This window comes from Neoarthrinium moseri, assembly GCF_022829205.1.
Source record: "Neoarthrinium moseri strain CBS 164.80 chromosome Unknown scaffold8_Wmoseri_CBS_16480, whole genome shotgun sequence".
Lineage (NCBI taxonomy): Eukaryota > Fungi > Ascomycota > Sordariomycetes > Amphisphaeriales > Apiosporaceae > Neoarthrinium > Neoarthrinium moseri.
This window is the reverse complement of record NW_026055122.1, coordinates 276748-291692: the sequence shown is the minus strand read 5'-3', so window position 1 is coordinate 291692 and position 14945 is coordinate 276748. Positions and strand designations below refer to the sequence as shown.

General features: G+C 52.5%; 7 protein-coding genes across 7 annotated transcripts; 4 read left to right on the top strand and 3 right to left on the bottom strand.

Annotated features, from left to right (window-relative positions):
* Nucleotides 1-464: 464 nt before the first annotated feature.
* On the top strand, nucleotides 465-872 carry JN550_003354 (uncharacterized protein; the record flags this gene model as incomplete). Its single annotated transcript, XM_049314749.1, has 1 exon — nucleotides 465-872. One exon carries the CDS (start codon nucleotides 465-467, stop codon nucleotides 870-872), a length of 408 nt encoding a protein of 135 aa, XP_049174545.1.
* A 507-nt stretch (nucleotides 873-1379) lies between these two features.
* JN550_003353 (uncharacterized protein) lies at nucleotides 1380-1871 on the bottom strand (the record flags this gene model as incomplete). Its single annotated transcript, XM_049314747.1, has 1 exon — nucleotides 1380-1871. One exon carries the CDS (start codon nucleotides 1869-1871, stop codon nucleotides 1380-1382), a length of 492 nt encoding a protein of 163 aa, XP_049174544.1.
* Nucleotides 1872-2668: 797 nt separating this feature from the next.
* On the bottom strand, nucleotides 2669-3031 carry JN550_003352 (uncharacterized protein; the record flags this gene model as incomplete). Its single annotated transcript, XM_049314746.1, has 1 exon — nucleotides 2669-3031. One exon carries the CDS (start codon nucleotides 3029-3031, stop codon nucleotides 2669-2671), a length of 363 nt encoding a protein of 120 aa, XP_049174543.1.
* An 818-nt stretch (nucleotides 3032-3849) lies between these two features.
* Nucleotides 3850-4785, top strand: JN550_003351 (uncharacterized protein; the record flags this gene model as incomplete). Its single annotated transcript, XM_049314745.1, has 1 exon — nucleotides 3850-4785. One exon carries the CDS (start codon nucleotides 3850-3852, stop codon nucleotides 4783-4785), a length of 936 nt encoding a protein of 311 aa, XP_049174542.1.
* A 1052-nt stretch (nucleotides 4786-5837) lies between these two features.
* On the bottom strand, nucleotides 5838-6890 carry JN550_003350 (uncharacterized protein; the record flags this gene model as incomplete). Its single annotated transcript, XM_049314744.1, has 2 exons — nucleotides 5838-6463; nucleotides 6527-6890. The coding sequence occupies 2 exons, from the start codon at nucleotides 6888-6890 to the stop codon at nucleotides 5838-5840; spliced, it is 990 nt and encodes a 329-aa protein (XP_049174541.1).
* A 1828-nt stretch (nucleotides 6891-8718) lies between these two features.
* JN550_003349 (uncharacterized protein) lies at nucleotides 8719-9288 on the top strand (the record flags this gene model as incomplete). The annotated part of the gene is made up of 1 exon (XM_049314743.1): nucleotides 8719-9288. One exon carries the CDS (start codon nucleotides 8719-8721, stop codon nucleotides 9286-9288), a length of 570 nt encoding a protein of 189 aa, XP_049174540.1.
* A 1567-nt stretch (nucleotides 9289-10855) lies between these two features.
* JN550_003348 (uncharacterized protein) lies at nucleotides 10856-13487 on the top strand (the record flags this gene model as incomplete). Its single annotated transcript, XM_049314742.1, has 3 exons — nucleotides 10856-11684; nucleotides 11810-12607; nucleotides 12688-13487. 3 exons carry the CDS (start codon nucleotides 10856-10858, stop codon nucleotides 13485-13487), a joined length of 2427 nt encoding a protein of 808 aa, XP_049174539.1.
* Between the last annotated feature and the right edge of the window lie 1458 nt (nucleotides 13488-14945).

Genomic DNA, 14945 nt, shown 5'->3' with positions numbered 1-14945 from the left:
GGAGTCAAGGCTACAAATATACTGTGCCAGCTCGTAATGAGGATCTTCGAGCCAGGAGTAAGCTTCGCCATCGTGGGATTCAGTCAATTTGCACATTGTTGAGGATAGTCTGAGTCACGGGGGGTCTAAATCTTATGGCTTGGTTCAGAGCAGGAGAAAAGCACAGCACAGCCTTAGGTGACCCATTTCAATCTTTTGCTGCCCCTTTCTTGTAGAGCCGGCTTTGTTCCCAAAACATACCCATTCATAAGCTCTATAAAGCTATCATTAGCTCCAGATGACAATGGTCATTGGGAGTGACCATACATTGTTACTAGTGACAATCATGTTCATGACACTCTCATTGACATAAAAGCCTAGCCGACCCACTGCCGCGTTCCCCATGCCTCCGTAACCATTTCAGCAACACCGTATTCATATCCTCCTCCCTCACTCAGGTCGCGAACATCCGGCAACTAGCCACGATGTTCTCCAGCAACCGTCCGCGCAACGTGCTTCGACGGAAGAGTAACAACCTTCCGCGACCGATCTGGGTTGGGCGGCCCGCGGATGATTTTCGACCGGCCACAGCCAATGCGGTGTCGATGACCCCCTCGCATTCGTCCTCACACGGCCCGGTAGACCTGAAGATCATGGGCCCCAGCCAGACGGTCAACACAGCCGTGCTGATGGAGCTCTTCGGCTCGAGGATATTTTCCTTCAAGGCGGTGCGGATCCAGCTTCTATGGGCCTCGGACGCGGCTCAGAGGGCGCACGTCCTCTGGACCTTCAGGACTGACTGGGAGGCGAGGCAGGCAAAGTTAGCATTGAAGGAGAGATTTGCCGAGGTCTTGTCTTGGTTGGTCGATGAGGATGGATGCGCGGTGGCGTAGGTAAGCTTGACCCTTTTCATCTACTGAACCTAGACCTGTCTCCTAGATCTGCAGATTCGGTGAGTTTCGCATCGGAGCTGGCATCCCACCCTTGAATTACTTCCAGCAAATTTACATGAATAATTTGTAGCATGGCGGACATAGAGCAAAAATTCTTGAAATACTTAGAACCTATTGCAACGCATTAGTCTCGTGATGGATAATTACTTCGAAGATCAATATCCCGTCACCCCGTCATTTTGCAGATATCTCACCGTTCGTGCTCACTGTAGCCATGACCGTCAACATACGGCAATTTCCATTGGGAGCATATGAAATGGATATTGATACATTTACATCATATCTATTGCTATTCGCTGGAGAGAAGAGATTGACGTGAGAAAGACCGAGTCCAAGTTTGCGATATACGTGTACAGAACTACACGTTGGGATGTAGAAATACTATATACCATGGTTCAGTTCCAAACGGACATTTTAATACCACGTCGTTTCAAATTTAATGCCCGACTAAATAAGCATAACCTTATATTGATCCGGAATGAGTGCCTCTACATCTTGCATGAACCGGTCCCAGGCTTCTTTGATCAACTCCTTGGATTGCTCACTCATACCGCGCCACTGATCATTGACACTCTTCTTGAAAGAGGCCAGTTCAGCTATGGCGGTGATGGGGATGGAATCGACATCCACTTCGACCATTGTCCGGTGGAACGCCTGTATGGTGACAAGTTTCAGCCCTAAAATTCGTCTGAAATTCTCGGCGAAGATGGCCCAATCATTGGAAATAGCCGACTGGGCATGCTCGTTCAAGGAACTGTCGTGAAAGTGCTGCATCTTGGAAAGAAGTGTCATCAACTCGTTCTCGTAAAGCCTGTGAGCACGAGGCTGGACCGGGCGCGGGCAGGCGAGGTGGATGACTTTGTCGTTAGCGAGTGGGTCGGTAGGGTGCGAAATACTCGAAAAGCTTGCCAAGGATCTTCTCTTTCGTGAAAATGGCATGGTGATGGACGTCTGACGGTGTTCCATTCCGTGACATTCACAAGTCTAGAGTGCATCTGGATTAAATATACTCAAATGCAAAAGTATGGCGCGTCTCCAATTACAATCACTTTGTTTGAGTAGGAGGTGAATGGCATTGTAAGACAAAGAACTGTTCCTGATATGAAACTTCTACATTGCGAAACGTGATGAAATACATTCAAGGGCAGGGAATATCTCGGAATACCGACGTCTCATAGTTTCTGTGTCCAAAGTCTTTGTCTTCGCCAGCCCAAGTGCTTCCACTCAGCCATACCTCAGCCAAGCCACCTTGAAAGGAATTGGAGAGGACTGTCATGAGAACTGTATTTCAATTGGGTGGGGCTTTGAGCAGACTGATGTTGTGCTATAAACTACTTGAAGTACCGCGTGAAGGGCCGGTATGTTGTTTTCCATATCCTCTGGGCGCTAAGGTTCTCTATGCTAAACCTATTGGTTTTTTTTACTCCCGCACAATCGTAGATGTTAAGACCACACCAGCTGTACCTAGCTAAGTGAACGATTTCAGGCTGACATATTGCCTTCAAAGCCTTGACTTGCTGCGCGAGTTATCAATGATACGGACTTTCCAACTCTTTGAAAAGCTATCCCATCGACCCTAAAGTCGTCAAACAATGTGGCGGAGTCAAGACATAGCCGACGCGAACGGGCACAAGTTATCGTTTTCGGGCTTGGTGTGCAGATATGCAACTATAGCAACCTGATGACACCGAGCAATAATAATAAACTTTTCCCCAAAGTAGCGGTCCATGACTTCACTAAAGTGTCCCAGGGGACGTAAAGGCCTCCATGACATTCTCCGGTATGCTCAGTAAGAAGCGCCACTCCTTTTCCTCTTCCCACCCAGCAGCTAGTACCCCAGAGACTGCAATTCCTGCGGTAGTGCTGAGGACAGGGCAGAAAATACCCGTTTCTGCCGAATCCCCGCTGCGCGCATGCTGGAGTAGAGCACACAGGCTATAGACTATATTCCCTCCACCCAACGCATATGTAGCCGTGAGGAAAATTTGCTGGGCACCGCCGTCGGGGTTGGAGGCGAAACCAAGGAACGAGCAGAATGCAGCAAGCGTCAAGGTGAACACACCGAAGAGCGATATGGCTGCACGTCCGGGAGGACCCATGGCGGAATAACTCTGATAAGGCTCAGGGTCTGGATTCAAGACCGAATTGGAGATTGTCAGGTAGTGAGATGCTGGAATGGTGAGAAGAGCATGAGAGGAGCCACGTCGTTTGAGATAACTCAAGCCTGCTAGTAGAGACTCAACTAGCTGGGTTACATATATCAAAATATCAGCTGCAAGTGGCTTCAAAGGCGAAAGATTCTATTTTCAATGATGTTGCTCTTCGTTGCTGTGCCTTTGAGCCGCGTGTTTCAGAAAACGCGGCTTCGCCTCGTCCTGTGAGACGGGCATATTAACTCCGGTAGCGCCAAGCGCTTAGTCGTCCAATGAAATGGCTGCGTTTCATTTATAGCAGTAAAGCAGCAGGAAAGCTGCTATCCGGGTTAAGGGTCTACATCACCTTGAGATCAGAATAGCAACTTTCATCCCGTTTTTCTGTAAAAGAACTTGGCCCGTCGTTGGACCTGTACCTAAAACGGGAATTCAAACACTGCTATAGCATGGATTCAGCAACCGACATCGCCAGTCAATGCGACCTTAAGATATTATCGGAAAACTAACAATGCAACGCAGTTGGCACTTTCGACATGCGGCCTCATCCTATTCACAGATTTAGTAGCCTCTTGGGATGATATATAATGCCAATCTCGTCCGGCCTCACAAGTAGTAGAACCCCGAAAGACACAGATCACACCGAGTGACGCACAATACTCAAGTTTTCTTAGCAATACCTGATTCTGCATCTACCTGTTTCAACGAGAAGAGGTGTACTTGATCCATTCAAAGGCCGACATACTACCAAAAATAACGACTTCATAATGAGACAGGAAGGGTTCTCCATTGCTCTCGCTTTCCTTCTCCTCCTTACAGGAGCTACGGCAACCGTAAAGTCTCCCGTTACCCTAGAAGGACCATTAGAAGCACGAGACGTTGTTTGCTCAAGGGAGCTCGGCGAGCCGATTGGTGGTAGCAGCCTTGCAGAAGCGGCATCCTCCGGGTCCGCTGTAGTAGCATACACGGTAGGAGGCGGTGCCCTCATGCATGCTGTCTGTGAAGGCATTATCATTCTCCGACACGGGCCCCAGGACGAGAACAGTCGAAGCTGCTCACTTCTCAGCCAGGGAGTTGCTGCAGCCGTTCTGATTGGGACCACAGCTGCGGCGCAGGCCAAGGGTTCCACAGGCTCGACAACATCGGACAAGAGGATGGAGAGCAGCCTCAGCGAGATGATCCGACAGCAGATTGGAGCTTCTGGTGCTACTGTCGAGGGAATCGATACCATGCCTCTGAGTAGGCGCTCCCTGTCGAACGGCGTTGTGGAGCGGCTCAAGATCAAGGGCATGCGGCATCCTGAAGGTTACATCTCATGGGACCATCTCGTGACCCGGTATCAAGACGGCAACGGCTACGTCCAGACGACTCCAGTCATCCCCGGCAGCAGCAAGAATGCCAAGCGGCACGACGGCCAGGGGTTCAAATACAATTGGCAACGGTTCGACGTCAACACGAACTTCCTGGGATCACCGGACCTGAGTGTCCTCCCTCAACTATCTGCTGCTGTGTCCAACGACTGGGCGGTGCGGGCTGACAACGACCGTATTGATGAGTACATCTTCACAGGAGGTGTGGATCACATCTACACGTTCGGCATGCGTATTATCGCCGAGACCGGCGGCTTTGGCGAGGAATATGAGGATGTCAACGTTTGTGGGGATCTTCGAGGTATTGCACATGATGAGTTGAAACTTCGTTGATTGATCGACACAGAGAATCGATGGTAAGAGGTGGACATACAGTTCGAATATTATTGTACGCTATAGTAAAGGTCCTTGCTTTGAACTCTGGTTTCACAAAAGTCTGTATCCTCGTTTCACAGTTAGTTTTGGTCGATTTCATGTGCAAGGTAGCTTTGGAACTTTACAGTATCTCGTCATTTGCCCGTGGCATACTTAGGCCTAAGAAGGTTTACGTATGGCAGTGTTGCTGTTATGTGATGCGTCTGCCCGTGTTCAGCCAATAGTTGACCAACGTTACCCAAAACGGGTTTAATCGCGAATGGATAGGGGTAATATCAAGATCACGGTGAAGCGATTCTGAGGGATACAAGTGGCCCGGTTGAAGTTTTCCAACCCTGCACTTAGTTCTGATTTATGTAGAACAGTGGAACATAGCTTGAAATTGTCACTAGCGAAGCCATTCAGAACATACAGTAACATGTTCGATGAATCCATGATTCACATCCTGGCTCGCTTTCTCTACGCAATGGATGTAATTGAGAAAAAGTGTCTATCCAAAGGCCAAGATCAAGCTGCATTTCCGGTTCGAGACCACGAATGGTATTAAATACTCTTATGTAAAAATGATAGGCCCCAGAGTGACATCCTGCAATCCGTGTGGAGTTTGTCTGTTCTGGACGAAGGTTTGCTGGAATAATGTGAGTCATTCTCTGGATTGCAGCGTCCTCCTGAGCTGTGCGTCCCTTGACGACATTACAAGGCAGTACGTCAATCTCTCCATATGCAGAGTTGTCAAAAGAGTATTTGCCATGACCTCCAAGGGCTCAAACAACAGTGTGCTTGGGTTCATAGCAGGAAGTACAGACAATTCGCTCTACTCTCGCCTTGTATCCTAAGCGCGATCGAGAAACGGCGAGTAGGTTATTAGATTGCAAGAGAAAGGTGGTAGATATGACAAGCCTGGACGAGCTCAACTTCATGAATCGGAGGGCGCAGGGCAAGAGTGAGCACAGGGACCTCAACAGTGCAACGGCTCGGATACTTGCACCATACGAAACGGTAAATTGTGTCTACCTTTGTGTCCCTAGGACACGGTCGAGGGTCGATTTGGGTAGACAATACACGGGATCGATAGTGTCCAGCCCCGGGTATCCCAAGTGACTTAAGCCCGTCAGGCCAAAGAGCGTGTGCCAGACATCGACCATGTTGCCGGGCCGGTCAGAGATACCACCCAGTTCTGTGTCCTGGCATCGGAGAATGAACTTGATCAGGGCGTCGCGATCGATCCAGTGTATGCGGTGGATCATGGCGAGACTACTCAGCACCCACCAGCTGTAGCAGACATCCTCGTCTTTCTCAGGCCGGCCGTTCAAGCCTCCATTCGGGAGTTGTCTCTCACTGAGCCACCTACCTAGCTTGTCGACATCGACAGTGTCCATTCTGCCGGCGATAGTCAGTGCGGCCAGACAGGTGAAGATCTGACCAGAATGGGATTCGGCGCCGGGTGTAAGACCATATCCACCGTCAAAGTTCGCACAGGCTACGATGTGCTCTACGGCCTTGTCAAGGTCTACAAGATTGAGGAGACCCAGGAGAGACAGTGCGTTCAGTGCCCCGTAGAGGAAGCGAGTGTCCTCTTCTCCCCACTCGTCGCCGGCAAAAGTGCCCGTTTCTGGGTTCTGTAGATCTGCCATGACTACCGCGATTTGTCAGCCGAACTGCGAGAACCCATGAGCGGTGGCGCGGGAATAGAACGCACATTTCCCAGTCGTCGCCTTGCCCTTTCCCCGCCTGTCAAGCTCGTCGAGCCCGTCCACCAGCGCAAGGATCTGGACGGCAGAAACCGTGGATAGCATATGCGCATCATGACCCGGTGCAGCTCCAAACCCGCCGTTTTCGTGCTGGCAGGACAGGACAAAGTCGATCGTCTCGTCGCGGGGGAGAGCATCGGGGTGGCGGAGGAGGTGAAGGGCGGTCAGGCCCCAGTAGAGGCCATTCATACGCAGATGCTCGGTCAGCCAGTACTCATATTGATCCTTCTTCGTATCAAGGCCCTGGATGTACTTGACATGGGCCGCGGTGGCCAGTTGAAGCTCGTCGGGCAGTTTGTGAAGATCAGACATGGTTCCGTGCCGTTGCGAGGTAGGACGAGAGCCTCTACTGGACAAGGTCATATGTTGGCTATGGCATCAAGAATCAGGTGTAGTTGCCTGTGATGCGGCTCTGAGTTAGCAAGATTGGAGCCGTGGACGGCCGGCTCACGGCCATTGCGGTGCTCTTGACGGCCCGGCAGCGGCTTAAAGTGGGGACAGCGGCGAACCTTTTACTGTAAGGTGCTCGCGTGTCCGAAGCACCTTAGAGAACAAAGCTTCAGATGCACGCACAGCGACAAGATGGAGGGCAAATCAGGCAATTGGACCTTGCAAAATACAGAAGCTCTACGGGTTTTCTACATCAGAACAAGTTTCGGCCTTGAATGGGAAGCTGGAGTGGCCGTGAGGGACCCAGGTATCTGCCTAATATTCACCTGGCTGTGTGGATTTTCCTCAGGCACAAATCACCCAGGCACAATCAGCCAGGCACCCGGGACCCACTCTGAGGACTATTTAAGGAGCTCCCCCCTCCCCCGACTTCCACTCTCTTTTCCTTTCCTCTTCAGCTCTTCTTTGCCTTTTGGCTTAGATCAAGTGTAGTATCTGTTCTTTTCAGTTTAATCTCTGGAATCGTTCTATTGAACGAACTATTGATTAATCTAATTTTTATTCCCCGGTCGTGGTCCTCTGGGCTTGCCCATGATCACTTCCACAGTGTCCCTGGCCCTACACTACCGCCAGGCTGACGCGAACAAATGTTTTTCATTGCTATTCTCGGCTTGCCCGAGGATGTGAAGAAGAGCCCTGCCCCAATCGTGTCTGCTTGTGTGAGCGCTGCGAATCACGTCTTCGCTCGCAATGGCGACTGGGGCTTAGAGACTGCTCGAGGACGGGTAGTGCTAAACAAGGCTGCGTTGCTTGGTGGCAAGCGGACATGCTCTATCAGCTGATCATCGTGAAGGCCGGTGACGCCAAAGTGAGCAGGGGCGAGCCAAATTGCGTTGAATAGTTCACTACTCGCACGGGTGAAGAAATGGGTTCAGCAACGCCCTCATGAACTAGGCTTCGGTGCCGCATTCATGCGTGATATCGTCGATGACAACCGCCATTCTTTTTTAATTGGGCTTCAGCGTAGCGAGTCTTCACATTGCTACCCAGTCAACGCAATTTACGCAAGAGGTTGCGGCATCTGTGACCTTGGTATCCTTACGGCCTCGAATTTGATCTTACACCGCATCAACAAATCAGCGTTTGAAAGTCACCGGACTGTAAAGATATCCATCCCTACGCTCAGCCTTGTTAGCAAGGCTCTCTACGTTGAACCATTCCAGTAACCAGCCCCCCTCGCCGTCCCCTGACATCTCACGTGCAAGATAACAAACACACTGAGGTGAACAACCATGCCCCAGCGCAGACCTGATACTTGGCGATATGTGCCAGCTGAGTCAACGCAGACATCGAGTGCTTTGTCGGCACTATCCGTGCCATCACATCACCGAAGATGATTGTGCTCATGATCCCGTTTTCCGCTGCGAACGGCCGAACCCGCCTGACTGGCTCAGACATGCCTAAGGTTGAAGCAAGACATTTCACAAACACGAGGCTTCTTTTCAGGGGCCACACGTCAGCGTCATAGCAAAGCTTCCTTCTCAGGTGACAGGCAACGGGGATCACGAGCTTATTCGGCGGCTCGATGGCAAGATGGGACTAGAGCAAGCCAGATGTAGGCTTATGGGGGAGGATGGGTGCTCCTCGGCCGCATCATTCGAGAACATCAAACTCACTCGGGCGCTTGAAACAACATCTCACTCTCAACCAAGTCAACCAAGCCAGCATGTCATGTTGCAGCGCAGCCAAAATGCTCCTCCAAGAGCGCTTGACCAGGCCCGCTGGGGCACCCGACTGCAGTGACATCTGTGTGGTCCGTGGCCTGATTCTCAGGCACACTGAGGGGGAAGCCTGCCCCGCAATTCGCAGGCCAGCAAGCAAGCTCCAGCGCTTTGGGCCGGCATGCCAGGGCACGCAGGGGGCACATGGGACTCGACAGGGGTCGGCCGCTGGATTTGATGTTTCAGAAAAATGCGTTTCGTCTCAATCTGGCCTTGCCGCGGGCACCGTCAGACCGTTCCTGATTGCCAAGAACGGTAACCGAGAGGTGTTCCCACGAGTCCAGAACAACCGCTCTGCACAGTACATTCATAGTACGGACAGCAAGAGGCGGATTGGTATCCCTCTGTCCTCTGTGGCCCCCAACCAGCTTCCAGAGTACACTTGGAGTCGGAATAGCTCGGCCTTCATGTCTTTCCTGAGAAGAAATTGCTCTGCGTTGGTGAGCTATGGGCTCCAGCCCAGCGATGCTCAGCCGCGAGGGCGGAGAACCATTCACTGGGGGCAGCCAGACGCGCAACCCGCAATATTCCCAAATTGAACACGCCATCCGCCTCATCTGCAATCTGCAATTTACTGTATTGTAAGGCCTCTCGGGGGCGGGATCTACGGCAAGCCATATTTGCAGACAGCACTGTGGCTACCATGGCATCCATGTCAATCAACATCGGCTTGGAATCAAGTCCGGAGACTGTAACCACATACACAGTAGAGCCTCGACCCATGTCATCATGGAGGTGAAGTAGCTCTCGTTGCGCCAGCATGCACTCACTAATCGTACGTCATTCATAGCAGCACTCTTTTTTTTTTTTTTTTTTTTTTTTTTTGAGGAAATATAACCACAGACTTTTTCAGGCCGTCGTTCATCTCCTCCAGTGTTATGGGTTTCGAAGACTGCCCACTGTCAGGGTCTTGTGCGGGTTGCTGTTCTTTTCAGGGCTTGCAAGTTCCAATCTGCGGTATATCCCTGTTCTATAGGGAACATAGTGAACCGTAGACCAAACCTCGCAGACTCGAGGTCCTTCTGGTGCATGCATTTACCTACGTGACTGATATGTACATTCAGAAGCAGAAAATACCATACCCAAACAGCAATCGGGCATACCATGTACTTGGGAGATGTCAAGTCTGTCCTAGAGCGCTAAGGCGCGATATATAGACTCTAAGTTCGTAGATGTCGTTTCCAATTGGGTAGGTTCTGTGGGAGCGCTCTCCCTCCATGCATGCCCACCCCCCGAAACCCACTTGGGCGCTTGAGCTTGGAGCCAAACCAGTGCGTAGGGCGGTACCTCGTCTGGCCAAGAAGTCCTGTCCTCTCTGCCTGTGTCATTGTACCTACCTAGCTACTCCGCCAGGCCTGACCCCGGGGCCCTGGGCCCTGGAGACGAGACTAAAGCAAGTCGTAAGTTGGACTGCGGGTGCTGTCGCCTCCTCCGAGGGGGCTTGCGAAAGGGACCAGTCTGCTGTGTCTCCCGTCGTTGCTACACTTCGTCGCGCGCAGCCCAACCCCAACTCCCGGTCGTGGCCATCTCTGGTCCCTGATGGCCCCCGTGTGTGGTGTGTGTCCTTCAGCCGTACTCTGCGTGTATGTGCGCAATCAGGTGGCCCCCCCTGTTATCCTGTATCCGTCTCCAATCGCCGAATGCTAAGGCCGCCGGTGCGACTCCTGGCTGTCCCTGTGCTCGTGTCGCAGATTCACCAATCTGCCTATTTCCAGCTGTTTAATCCTCCCACCCTTGACACCCGCTACCTGATACACGTCTCCCACACACACACACACACACACTCACACGCACGATTTGTCGGCGGCGGTCGAGTCTGTCCTCCTGCGGCGAAGCACGAATCAGGACGGGCCCGGATATTGTCCCTGGGGTTCTGACTGCCCTTGGCTTTTACTTACCGGGGTTCGGGAGTATTGCCCTGCGCTGCATGCCAGAGACGCAGACTGGACACTGTCCTGGACACCGTCGCGCCAGGTAACCAAAACGAGGGCTGACGTCCCGGAATGACACAGTACATTCCCAAGCCTTGTCAAGCACACGATTCACCCGCCCGCTCCGCGCTGAGCGAAGTACCGTCTCCGCTGTCCCAGACGCCCGGCAGCAACAATGGGTCGCAAGCACGCTCCTGAGCCGCTGTCCCTGGCCAGCCCCCATTCTCGTCCGCACGTTGGCAGCGGCCCCGTCAGCAGCAACGGCTCTGGTCCTGTTTCTCCTGCCGCTGTCACCTCTCCTACCCAGAAATCCAGTGTCCCGGCCAGCCAGGGCCACCGCAGCCCTCACGTCGCCGAAGCCAGCATTGAAACTTCTCTGCAAGTCATCCCAACCCCGACCTCATCCAAGTCACCTCGCTCGCCCCGGTCCCCGTTCAGCAAGTTCAATACTACGTCGAAGAAGGGTGATCCCAGGCAGGTCCAGACATCACATGCCCAGAGCCCGTCGCATCTGCAGTCCAAATTCGCCGCCCAGCAGTCGCCAGAGTATCCCCATTTCGACTACAAGGCTGGTCCTCTCGAGGAGAGCTACGATCAACAGTTCTACCATTACCCCTCCGGCGAGGCCCAACACCAGGGCACGCAAGACCAGCACAACCCGACCTCGACCTCGTCAAGACCGCCCGTCGAGCCTCCACCGGCGACGGCACCGACTACCCGGGCGGCACGAGAAGGCGCGGGGTCTCACCAGCACTCTGCGCAGCAGCCTGGATCCGGCCGGGAGGAAGAGAAACATTCACGGAGCGCCAGTCGCTTTTTCAACTTCAAGTCCTCCAAAGGCGCCCAGCACCAGCGGGAGCACACTCGCGACTACCACCGTAAGCGCGACCCGAGCCAGCACTCAAACTCGAGCAACGCCACCGGCAGTGGTGAGGCCATGTCCCGAGGCCAGGATCCGCAAATCGCCTCTGACCGCGGATCGACCAAGACGTCGAAACATTCAGGTACGTACTCGTATGGTCCACAAGGACTCAATGGGCCTTTTCGTTCGCCCGTTGTCCAGTACACACTCCCACATGGGGTGGTTTAATCAAGGACGCTGACATTCTTATTCTTCTCTGAACTATAGACCATTCGAACGAGCTGCAGTCCGCCCAGCCTAACACAATGGCGCAACCCTCGCGATCAGACGTCTCGTTGGCAAGCGGCGACTACGACTCGTCAACTTTGAAAAGGGGCAAGCCGAAGCCGTTCACTCTTCTCAATAGGACCAGGTCGATGAAGGAGCGGGAGAGCCCCAGTCCGAAGGAGACAAATCCGGAAGTGAGGATCCAGGAGCCAGAGCGTGCACATGTCTACACCGGACAGCAGCCTCTGAAAACTGCGCCGATCGACAAAGACGGCCAGGTCAATGACCGTTCTTTCAGACATATGATGGACTCCTCAACTCGTAATCACTCGGCAGACCGGGCTGTACACCGCGACAGACCAAACAAAGAAACGCGACCCGATAAAGATCACACCCAGAGTCAAAATCGCAGTCATCCATCATCTTTCAAGGATAGCAGCGGCTCTACCTTCTTTGGCAACTTAAAGAGCTCAGGCTCACGAGCTGCAGACATGTTCTCGAGTCGAATCTTCGGCAATAAGTCAGGTCGAAGCGGCAGCACTACCGAACGCGAGCACGTGGTTGACGATGAACATTATCAGCTGAAGGTACTGAACCTGCCTTTGATTGAACAAGTTCGAAAGACGCGCATTTCCAAAAAGCTTGAAGAGGCTCGAGATAAGACCGAGTTCTGGATGCCAGCTTTTCCGTGGCGCGCTATCGACTATCTCAACTACAAGGGTAGCGATGTTGAGGGGTTGTACCGAGTTCCCGGAAGTGGACCGCAGGTCAAGAAATGGCAGAGAAAGTTCGATGAGGGTGAGTTGCCATTACTCATGATCTATTAGATGGGTTTAAGTTGTGTGTAGCGTGGCTGTGAACTAATCTTGATTTCTTAGAATACGACGTCGACCTTTTTGCGCAAGAGGACCTGTATGATATCAATATCATAGGCTCAATGCTCAAGGCTTGGCTTCGCGAGCTTCCTGACGAACTCTTCCCCAAGGCAGCCCAGGAACGCATCGCCCGTGAATGCAAGGATTCCGAGACCGTCCCGCAACTACTCATCGAGGAACTGTCCAACCTGCCGCCATACAACTACTATCTGCTGTTTGCTATCACTTGCCACCTGAGTTTGCTTTTAGCCCACTCTGCGAAGAATAGAATGGACTATAGGAACTTGTGCATCTGCTTCCAGCCATGTCTCAAGATTGACGCTTTCTGCTTCAAGTTCCTCGTCTGTGAGTGGAGAGACTGCTGGAAGGGTTGCAGAAGCGAATCACAGTTCATCGAGGAAGAGTACGCACTCTTGCACCAGACACCCCCCTCCACACTCGCGGCTGGTGTTGTCGAGCCTCCTCAGGAACCTCAGGCTTCCAATGGCGGCAGGCATGGCAACGGCGACGGCAACGGCAATGGCAATGGTAACGCACCGCTCGGCCGAAGCAGGACAGAACCTCACATAGACGATCGATATCTCTCATCTTCTGACAGTTCCCAACATGCTGCCACGCAAGGCACGGCTCAGAGTTACGACCAGCAGCAGAATGGCAAGTTAAGAAAGAAGTCCACGGCGCAGAACGGCAGCGTCAACTCGATCCCGGCAGGTCTTACAGTCGCGGGTCAGGAAACGTCTGGCAGGGCTGGGGAGTTGCGACCACTCTCGCCCATCAAGCCGCTTTCACCGCTTGGCTTCTAGGAGAGGTCTGGTCTGCGGCCCTTAAAATCAAACAAGCGACGTACACGAAATTTACTATAACGTCACAGTACCGCGAGGCTAAGCAAGAAACCCTTTCTTCCACGCTATCCGAGCTGTGGCCATAGCTCGCGCTGGGCATTGATCTAGCCGAGTGCAAGGATTCACGCTGGTCAGCATGAGTCCTGGGCTCCATCGAAACGGCCCCTTCCTGGTTTCTTTCCATGTACCATCGAGGCATAATACCCCCGTGCGCCGGAAGTTAGCGTTTGATGTTCGAGCATAATTGGCATTTCATCCGGCAATGGTCTCTGATTTTCCTTGTTCACGACATGATGCCCCTGGATGACGATACCTGCACATTTTTCTTTTGTTCTTGCGACGATATATTATTATGACCCCCGAGCTGGGGTTTGGAGATGTCGGATGTGGCCGGTGCAGCGGCGACTGAATTGTCCTCGTTCCGTGGTCAAATGTTGGAAGGGCCTTGAGATGATTTGAGCCGCTGGGCCTTAGTGGCCGAAGAAACACAGCCTGTGTCGTGGATGATGCACTGCTCGGCCTACCTCACTTTGTTGGATGCCTACCGAGTTTGGTTATTCTCGGCCACTGGATATAACGCATCTTCGACTGTCTCCTGTGAAGAAACTACGTCAAGCCGACATATAAATACACAAGCAGTAGCTGATGGGCTGAGCAATTATCTCGTTCGAGAGGAGCGATACTTGAATTTCCGTTGCCGAATACCTCCTTTCTCAATCCAACAGCTTGAACCAACTGGTAACGCTGTTGGTAGTTCCAGACTTTCCGAGGGACTCGGTCTGGATTCGCTTGGGCATGCCGCCTTCCGAGCGACGAGGATAGCGACGTGGTTGACAGCCTTACCTTTGCAGCTGGCTTTCCCTACGTTTCTACGGTATTCCCTCTTGAGATAGTGGGGATAGCCTTACCCTTTGCTCTACTGAAGCGAACGGATGTCTTGGATCCCAGGTCATTTGCACCCTTATTTTCGGTCTATCTAAACCCCTTGGGTACGCGATGGGATGTTGTGACGGGCAAGAGGAGTAGGGAAGCGAGATTTGAGCACGGGACATGCGTGCGAATGGACGCCCAAGGGCTCTTCTTTGGGAAGCGTGCGGCCTGACAAGTGCAGAGTGAAATATAGGCATCGAAGGCTCTTGGCCGTACCGAGATGATGAGGGGAACCGATAAAAGCGCTTCATTTGCAACTGTACTATAGGCAAAGACGAAGCCTTGGGCCTCGCCAGTAACATGAGCAGCAAGACGATGCGGAATCGTCGTCGAGTATAAAATACCACTTTTCGCTGCCCCCCGTAGATGTGTGATGAGAAAACTCCCGAAACGCCTGCCAGGAACCCTTTGATTCGTTCGCATAACGCCGTAAATGCAGCATCGTGGTCCCATACGGGCCAGTGGTGTTCTTCCTTCTCCTTCTCCCCC